The sequence below is a fragment of the Oncorhynchus kisutch genome, linkage group LG15 (assembly GCF_002021735.2).
Source record: "Oncorhynchus kisutch isolate 150728-3 linkage group LG15, Okis_V2, whole genome shotgun sequence".
NCBI classification, from domain to species: Eukaryota; Metazoa; Chordata; class Actinopteri; order Salmoniformes; family Salmonidae; genus Oncorhynchus; species Oncorhynchus kisutch.
In genome coordinates this window covers 45,122,396-45,132,445 of record NC_034188.2, presented here as the reverse complement: position 1 = coordinate 45,132,445, position 10,050 = coordinate 45,122,396, and the positions used below count along the sequence as shown (strand labels likewise).

Genomic DNA, 10,050 nt, shown 5'->3' with positions numbered 1-10,050 from the left:
TTTAACCGTTTGTTTTAAGCATCCATCAACTGCTAATGATATAAAGTACATTTCATATTCACAAATGCAAATGGTCTAATTCAAAACCTAACTTTTTTCACTTTATAAATGAATTTAAACAATACGGCACTGCTTTAACTAAAATGAAAAACAAAAAGGAAATTCAAACCTGTTGTATTATTAATGAATATGATTTGTTTGTTTAGGATATCTGGCAATGTAAATAGTTTGTATGTATGCTTGTTTGCATATGACTATTCCTCTTTTGTTTGTTGATATTTTTTTATAAAAAATAATTGAAAGCGTCCAGACGACTTCCGTAAACGTATATCGTTCCTAGTTAATTTGGTTGGCAGCTAAAATTACGATTTTAGCCAATCACATTGTCCCAGGTCACACACAGCAAATGTACAGGAAGGAAAGATGTCAGCCAGAAATGGGAAAAATGGTCTACTTGAGAAAGTAAGAATTATTTTACACCGTCATTTATAAGACACAGGGATCGGTAATTAAACCTGTCGTGCTTGGGTCTTTTTCAATAGTTGGCCGCCTAGCCGATATTGTATTACTCCACGGCAAGCATGTCTGTCAGACAGACCGTTCATTTTGAGTTTAAGCTAACGTTAACGCTAGTTTTTAGCAAGCTACTGTAATTTTATAAGGCTGGAAGGAAATAAAGGAATTGGCCATGCAAATAACGTGGCCTTTAGTGGTAACGTTATTTGTATGTTTTAATTTCAAGAGGAACGCAGATCTCATTTGAAGTGAGGGAAGCTGTTTGACCAGCTAGCTAACTTGGCTAAGTTATGGCTAGCCATGCTAGCTAATATTCTTCCTGGTTGATGTTGGCTAGTCCGATGTTAACACTACGCGCTAGATACACTAACGTTATATATCCAAAAGTATGGAGACATCCCTTCAAATTAGTGGATTCGGCTATTTCAGTCACACCCGTTACCGACAGGTGTATAAATTCGAGCACACAGCCATGCAATCTCCATAGACAAAAATAGGCAGAAAAATTGCCTTACTGAAGAACTCAGTGACTTTCAACGTGGCACCGTCATAGGATACCACTTTTCCAACAAGTCCATTCATAACATTTCTGCCCTGCTATAGAGTTGTCCCGAACAACTGTAAGTGCTGTTATTGTGAACTGGAACCGTCTAAGAGCAACAACGGCTCAGCTGTGAAATGGTAGGCCACACTAGCTCACAGAAATGGACTGCCGGGTGCTGTTGCGCGTAAAAAAATGTGTCTGTCTTGGTTGCAACACTCACTACCGAGTTCCAAACTGCCTCTGGAAGCAATGTCAGCACAAGAACTGTTTATCGGAAGCTTCATGAAATTAGTTTCCTTGGCTGAGCAGTCGCACACAAGCCTAAGATCACCATGCACAATGTCAAAAGACGGCTGGAGTGGCAAGAATCTCTGGAGTGATGAATCACACTTCACCATTTGGCAGTCCGACAGACAAGTAAAAAATACTTTAAAGTACTACTTAAGTAGTTTTTGGGGGGTATCTGTACTTTTCTATTAATATTTTTTACACTTTTACTTTTACTTCACTACATTCCTAAATCAAATCATGTACTTTTTACTACATGCATTTTACCTGACACCCAAAAGTACTCGTTACATTTTGAATGCTTAGCAGGACAGGAAATGGTCCAATTCACGCACTTATCAAGACATGGTCATCCCTTCTGCCTCTGATTTGACGGACTCACTAAAGACAAATCATATTTCGTAAATGATGTCTGAGGGTTTTTGTGTGCCCAAGACTATCCATACATTTTAAAAACAAGAAAATGGTGCCTTCTGCTTAGCTTAAAATAAGGAATTTGAAATGATTTATACTAGGGGTGCATGATATATCTGTGAACATATCGGAATCGGTTGATATTAGCTAAAAATGCCAACATCGGTATTGGCCCGATGTCTAGTTTAACACCGATGTCAAAGCTACCGTGAATACCTATATTATGTAGGTACATGACGTAATAACGGCATATAAAATTTGGCCATACACGTGCAACAAAGCATTCCTAACCTAGCCCGGTCGAGCAGTCATTTGAAAGAGTAAGACCATTTTAGCAAGACAAGTAAAAGGCGAAACCATTAAAGCCAAGATAATGGAGATAATTGCCCTTGACATTCAACCGTTCTCCGTCGTGGTTGATGTTGGCTTTCGCTGGCTGGTCGAGCACTGGTACACACTACCAAGTGCGCTATTTTTCAGATGTTGCCCTACCGGAGTTACACAGTAATAGCATCACTGCTATTACTGTTGCTTCATGACATGCATACTATGGAATGCAGTTTGGGTATTTGCGTGTCAAAAAAGATATAGTAGCACTGTCAAAGCTGTACAAAAAGGTCTGCAAACAAACACCGGCCACGAATGATGTTTACAATACAGAGTTGGTAATAAAGAATCATTTGTTTGATCGCAACTTCTGGCGTAGCTTTAGCTTGGTACCTAGCTAGCACCAATACAACCAGCCTGAAAACAATGACCAGTAGAATCTGCAGTCATTTTCATTATTGTTAGCAATGATTTAGGAGTCCTTGTAAGTATTAGCTAGTTTGCCACTTGTGGTTCGCCTATTGAAATGTAACTTCAGTTCATAAAAAAAAATAGCTAGCCAGCTTCTTAACCCTGTTGCCCAAAGCTAATGTTAGAAGCAGCCAGCTAGCTTCATCTGGCTAGTGAGGCTCGACCGGGTTGTGTTGTGAAGCTAGCCACAATAACGATTAGGCACAATAGTGGAATTTGCGGTTTGCCTTCAAAATAAGTGCCATTGACAATGATGCAAATTAATACAAATAGTAGAATTATGCCATGAAGGCTAAGTCCACTTTATAAGACAGTTATGAACTGTTTTATAAATTAGGGTTATTTTAGATGTCACCTAGCTATATTGTTAGCTAGCTAACTATAGCTACTGAAACAGATTATGTTGTGTTATTTGACACAACAAATAGTGTTATTTTGCGTCTCTTTTTTGACACGCAAACGGCGTTCCATAGAACGCTCCTTGCCCAAACGGCATTCCATAGAAATCCTGGTTGAGAATGAAACGGCTGAACAACGAAACTGCACAGCAAGTAAGTGAAGGAAATAGGGTTTGATTATGTTTTACTGGTAATGGGGACTAAAGTAAATGCCAACAAAATAACTTTTTGGTCAGTGTGGGGTGTGTGTAACCTTTATTTAACTAGGCAAGTCAGTTAAGAACAAATTCTTATTTACAATGACGGCCTGGACGACACTGGGCCAATTGTGCGCCGCCCTATGGGACTCCCAATCGTGGCCGGATGTGATACAGCTTAGATTCGAACCAGGGACTGTAGTGCCTTAGACCACTGCGTCCATTTGTGTGTTAATTGTTTAACTGTACTAGAATGCTTAAAAGGCCGCTAAAATATTAAATATCGGTTATCGGTATCGTTTTTTTGTCAAGGAAAATATTGGATATCGGTATCGGCCAAAAAAGTAATATTGTGTGTAAAGCATCATTAATTTATACTTTTACTTTTAATACTTATGTATATTTTAGCAATTACACTTACTTTTGGTACTGCAGTATATTTGGAATCAAATACTTTTTAGACTTTTACTCAACTAGTATCTTACTGGGTGATTTACTTTTACTTGAGTAACTTTCTATTAATATATATATATACTTTTACTCAAGTATGACATTTTGGATCTTTTTCCACCACTGATGTACACACACATACTACCGTTCAAAAGTTTGGGGTGACTTCGAAAATGTCTTGTTTTTGAAAGAAAAGCAAATGTTTTGTCCATTTAAAATAGCTAATGGAAGTCAGGAGTCATGGTTGCTGATAATGGGCCTCTGTAGATATTCCATAAAAAAATCAGCCGTTTACAGCTACATTAGTCATTTACAACATTGTCTACACTATATTTCTGATCAATTTGATGTTATTTTAATGGACAAAATGTGCTTTTCTTTCAAAAACAAGGACATTTCTAAGTGACCCCAAACTTTAGAGCGGTAATGTGTGTGTAGATACAGTTGAAGTCGGAAGTTTACATTTAAACTCACTTTTTCACAATTCCTGAACGTTTAATCCTAGTAAGAATTCCGTTTTAGGTCAGTTAGGATCACCACATTATTTTAAGAATGTGAAATGTCAGAATAATAGAGTGATTTATTTAAGCTTTTTAAAAAAATAAAAAGATGTACAAAATATTACAAACTAAATTCCTGTCACTGTACAATAGTAATATTTACTGCCTCGGAGCACAAAGTAAAACTGAACAGGGAGGTTGGTGGGGATAGAAGTTTACATGCACTCAATTAATATTTGGTAGCATTGCCTTTAAATAGTTTAACTTGGGTCAAACGTTTCGGGTAGCCTTCCACAATCTTCCCCAAATAAGTTGGGTGAATTTAGGCCCATTCCTCCTGACAGAGCTGGTGTAACTGAGTCAGGTTTGTAGGCCTCCTTGCTCGCACATGCTTTTTCAGTTCTGCCCACAAATTTTCTATAGGATTGAGGTCAGGGCTTTGTGATGGCCACTCCAATACCTTGACTTTGTTGTCCTTTAGCCATTTTGCCAAAACATACATGCATACATACATCACATTCTTTGCTCAAGTGTTTATTAGACTGTTATTGTCATATCTTATTGCTTTCTAGCTACTCAGTTGACAGTTCTTCAGGAATGTGTGGTAGCTAACTAGCTTGTAAATTGTTTACAAACAAATTAGTGAATGTGCTAGGAAGTTTTGAAAGTTGGATCATCTTATATCCTTTGTGGCTTTAAGTGTTCTTACCTTGTGATTTTGAACATTCAAAGCAACTAGGAAACATCCATGGCAGGCATTGTCACCTTAGCTTGCTACATAACTTCTGAGGGATAGAAAGCACGAGCACCACCACAAATCAGCCTACACAACTGCACACACACCCCTCGTTACTATGACAACTAGCATAGCCTTGTCAGCAGATGACTGCTGTCTGAACACACACACACATCCGATATGGTCACTTATAACTTGCTGTTTGGACAGTCAGTAGTCTAAAATGGATTTGAGCATTAAAGGCCTGCAGTGTGAACAAGGCTTAATTGTAATCTGTAATAGGAGTTTGGTACAGGAGGAAACTGTCAAGAACTGTGTTGCTCATTCTATTGACCATTGTAATTTGCTTTCAGTGGAGGATTGATGAGAAACCTGTGAAGATTGACAAATGGGATGGTGCAGCTGTCAAGAATTCTCTTGATGATGCAGCAAAGAAGGTTTGCATACAGTACATTGAGGGGAGTTTCAACATTCTCTTGTATGTTAAAAAGGTGTATGGTTTTGATATTTTACATTTTTTGATCATATTTTTCCAACATTCATCAGGTCCTCTTGGAGAAGTATGGTTATGCAGAGAACTTCAATCTCGTAGATGGACGTCTCCTTATTTGCACAATCTCCTGCCTCTTTGCCATCGTAGCTTTAATTTGGGACTTCCTTTATCCATTCCCTGAGTCTAAGCCAGTCCTGGCAATCTGTGTCATATCATATCCTTTTAATGGAAAAATAATTAAATTACTGCTTTGTCACAATAACAGACATGTATGAAGGTGGCATGATTGCCTACAGTTTGAGGTAATTTAGTACTACAACCTAACATGCCTTATTGCTTTTATAAAAACAATTCCAACTGGGGATATTGCTTTAATGTCCTCTACAGTTGTATTTATTTTTTTAGATTAACAGACTGATGCTGATAACATGTTTTTGATAGCCTATTATTACTCACCCAAAGTCTTTTACTGCCCAAATTGACACTCATGGCTTAGTAACTTCATTGTCCTTCCAAAAATGTTCATTATTGGATTCTGGAATTTATATTTTCAAGTTTTCCCTAACTGATCCTTACTTATTTCATAATGATGGGCATTCTAACCTTATATACCTCCTACCAAGAAAAGAACATCTTCCTTGTTTCTGTCCAGAAGGACCCCACTGGCATGGACCCTGACCACACTTGGCAGCTTTCATCTAGTCTGAAAAGGTTTTTTTGTATTTTTTATGGTTTACTTTTTGTGCAGTTTTTTTGGTAGTAATGCCTGGTAATGTTTTTAATTTATCTGGACTTCTATCTTGAAAAGTCCTGCCTAGCAAATTGTGACTTCTACTCTGCAGGTTTGATGACCAGTACACACTAAGAGTGTCCTTCTCAGATGGGAAGTCGAAACACACGCGGGTGCAAGAGATCACGAAGTCTGTGGGGGCTTTCTTTGACGGGAACGGAACACTGGTCATGGACCAGTTTGAAAAGTGTGTGTCAAAACTCCATGATACCTTGGCCACTGAAAAGAAGACAAAATAATAATGATCAGACATAGCCTTCTTTACAATGCTGCACCACACTGGCAGAAACTGCAGTAGAGCACACTGGTATTGTACGGTCCTGGGTGCATTTGAATTAGTTATTGGTTGTTATAAAAGTCTGCACGCCATCATTTGTTGTCCATTATTTAATTTGTCCAATAAATGTAGACTGTTGTGCATAAAAAAAAAATCTTCCTATGTTTACCTTGATACAAGTCTCATCTAGACATTGCTTTTAAGAACCCCTAAGACAACTCAAAACAAAGATTAATAAAATATTTCTTGCACCACTCAAGTTTTTATCTTCACCATTGAATGGTTGTTCTAAAAAAGAAGAGATTAGTCATTTTATTGTTTAACTTCTCTTCCCCACATTTTATGCTGCCTTACATAATGTGTGCAGTGAATGACCAGATCATTGTTGGAAATTATGTAAAATACGTATATTTTTTTTGTCCTGAAAGCCTTATTCAATGTAAATAGTGTATTTTAAAAGCTTTGCAATTCTACATGTATTTTTCTGTTTATGGATTTTGTTACTACAGTATGTAATGATTTCACTTGGGCGTACTAAACTCTGAATAGCATCAAGTAAATGGGTCTCCCATTTAAGACAAACATTGCATAAGGTCCCAGGCCAACATACAGGCTTTATAAGGTTTTATTAAAGGGCAAAAGAAACGTTCTGAAAAGGGACTGTATCCACACATTTACTAGTGTCATCACCATTCCTCTCTTCAGTACATGGTTTGTTGGAAGTGTTTCTTTAAAGCTGGAATCCATTTTGATGAAACTGCTAAGTCCTTCTGCGATATTACAGCAACAAATATGTTAGTTTGAGAAAAGTTTTTTTTCCCCTCCAGATATTGAACATCATTGCACGCAGAGAAGAACCGCAGAGTATGTACTGCGATTTTATTTGTATATAACAGCGCCACTGGTATATATATGATCGGTGGCGCTGTTTCACCTTTCGCGGCTCTCAGCTTTAAAGCACGGGTAATTGTTTTGATGTACATGTTTTGTCAACGATTTGGAAATTAAATAGTATTGATTAGTTATCCTCACGTAGGAGTGCATGACCATTGGTTTTCAATTTCCAGTCTCACAGAATATTGAATACACAAGCACATTTTTTTGGGACTTATATTGGTAGAGTTTCCTGGATTCAGTTTATTTCTCTGTAGTATGACTTTAAAAGTGAGTGGTACAGAGACATTGCCGTTTTTGTCCGTAGATTTTTGGCTTTAGCAACCTTATTGTACGTTCCTGTTCTTCATATAAGTTTAAAATAAAGTTAGAAAGCATTTTTACATTGTCTACTTATTTGGTATGTGTCTCAATGAATAGAAGTGCTGATCTGGGCCTGTGTCCACACAGTGTCTCAGAGTAGAAAAGTTGTCCTAAATGCTGGAAATAGAGATATTTTATTCCCCCTCTTATGTGTATGCATGAAGCCTCAAATCGAGTCCCACCTTGTCGACAGATATATATGAGACCTCATGAGCTGTCATAAACAGTTAAGAGTTACCAGCTGGTGTCTTGATATAGAAAAAGGCACAGAAAGGCAATTGCTTTGGAGTTGTTGAAATAATGTTTTGATATTTCTGTATGATCAACCCATCTTGACCCACATGCAACAGTATGCTTTTGACAATGACTTCACCTGAGGCCTAATTTAGGAGAGACCGGGACATGTCACACTTTTCGCTTAAGTGTAGATTTCTCAGCATTGGTATATCTATTAAGACCAATCTAAATATTGATGAATAGATCAAGGTCTTGCCCCAAAAATGTCACGTTTTTTCAAAACGTATTGCAAAATTAAGTTATTACTGATAAACACTGAGCAGTTGTGACATCTTGCCCCATACCGTAGCGGGTATGGGGCAAACTGTCACAATGTTATGTGTTGTTAGTGCCAACAGTTGAAGCATCATTCATCACTTGATGAATAAGTAAGAATATTCTACAAAAAGCTAACTAAATGATTGCAAGTATATCAAATTTTACTGCTTATTGGGGATAATTACACTTTGTTGTCATAAGTCCTTATAAATGAACTGAATATGATAATAAATTACAATGTCAATGTTTGTTCCTCCCTTTTTTTCAATTTTTGCCTAAAATGACATGCCCAAATCTAACTGCCTGTAGCTCAGGACCAGAAGCAAGGATATACATATTCTTGATACCATTTGAAAGGAAACACTTTGAAGTTTGTGGAAATGTAAAATTAATATGAGAGAATGTAACACATTAGATTTGGTAAATAATACAAAGAAAAAAACATGATTTTTTTTGGTGTTGTACCATCTTAGAAATGCAAGAGAAAGGCCATAATGAATTATTCTAGTCCCAGTGCAATTTCTGGGGTGGGGCACTGCTTGGAGTAACCCAAGATTGTAAACTGTCATGGTCAAAACATATTGATGCAGTAGTAGCTAAGATGGGGAGAAATCTGTCTATAATAAAACGATGCTCTGCCTTCTTAACAACACTATCAAGAAGGCAGGTCCTACAGGCCCTAGTTTTGTCATGTGGTCAGGTGCCACAAAAAATAACTTTGCAATTGGCTCAGAACAAGGCAGCACGGCTGGCCCTTGGATGTACAGTGCCTTGCGAAAGTATTCGGCCCCCTTGAACTTTGCAACCTTTTGCCACATTTCAGGCTTCAAACATAAAGATATAAAACTGTATTTTTTTGTGAAGAATCAACAACAAGTGGGACACAATCATGAAGTGGAACAACATTTATTGGATATTTCAAACTTTTTTAACAAATCAAAAACTGAAAAATTGGGCGTGCAAAATTATTCAGCCCCCTTAAGTTAATACTTTGTAGCGCCACCTTTTGCTGTGATTACAGCTGTAAGTCGCTTGGGGTATGTCTCTATCAGTTTTGCACATCGAGAGACTGAAATATTTTCCCATTCCTCCTTGCAAAACAGCTCGAGCTCAGTGAGGTTGGATGGAGAGCATTTGTGAACAGCAGTTTTCAGTTCTTTCCACAGATTCTCGATTGGATTCAGGTCTGGACTTTGACTTGGCCATTCTAACACCTGGATATGTTTATTTTTGAACCATTCCATTGTAGATTTTGCTTTATGTTTTGGATCATTGTCTTGTTGGAAGACAAATCTCCGTCCCAGTCTCAGGTCTTTTGCAGACGCCATCAGGTTTTCTTCCAGAATGGCCCTGTATTTGGCTCCATCCATCTTCCCATCAATTTTAACCATCTTCCCTGTCCCTGCTGAAGAAAAGCAGGCCCAAACCATGATGCTGCCACCACCATGTTTGACAGTGGGGATGGTGTGTTCATTGTGATGAGCTGTGTTGTTGTTTTTTACGCCAAACATAACGTTTTGCATTGTTGCCAAAAAGTTCAATTTTGGTTTCATCTGACCAGAGCACCTTCTTCCACATGTTTGGTGTGTCTCCCAGGTGGCTTGTGGCAAACTTTAAACGACACTTTTTATGGATATCTTTAAGAAATGGCTTTCTTCTTGCCACTCTTCCATAAAGGCAAGATTTGTGCAATATACGACTGATTGTTGTCCTATGGACAGAGTCTCCCACCTCAGCTGTAGATCTCTGCAATTCATCCAGAGTGATCATGGGCCTCTTGGCTGCATCTCTGATCAGTCTTCTCCTTGTATGAGCTGAAAGTTTAGAGGGACGGCCA

The 10,050-nt window shown here is 37.9% G+C and overlaps 1 protein-coding gene across 2 annotated transcripts; it reads left to right on the top strand.

Moving 5' to 3' along the window:
* The first annotated feature begins 333 nt into the window (after positions 1–333).
* On the top strand, positions 334–8,461 carry LOC109906282 (probable signal peptidase complex subunit 2). Of its 2 annotated transcripts, none has more exons than XM_020503900.2 (5): positions 334–462; positions 5,195–5,278; positions 5,388–5,548; positions 5,911–6,045; positions 6,177–8,461. In XM_020503900.2, exons 1-5 carry the CDS (start codon positions 424–426, stop codon positions 6,361–6,363), a joined length of 606 nt encoding a protein of 201 aa, XP_020359489.1. In that variant the 5' UTR covers positions 334–423; the 3' UTR covers positions 6,364–8,461. The 2 variants fall into 2 exon arrangements, with proteins under 2 accessions (XP_020359489.1, XP_031646182.1); XM_031790322.1 differs by having other exon boundaries at positions 373–1,477.
* The last annotated feature ends 1,589 nt before the right edge of the window (positions 8,462–10,050 follow it).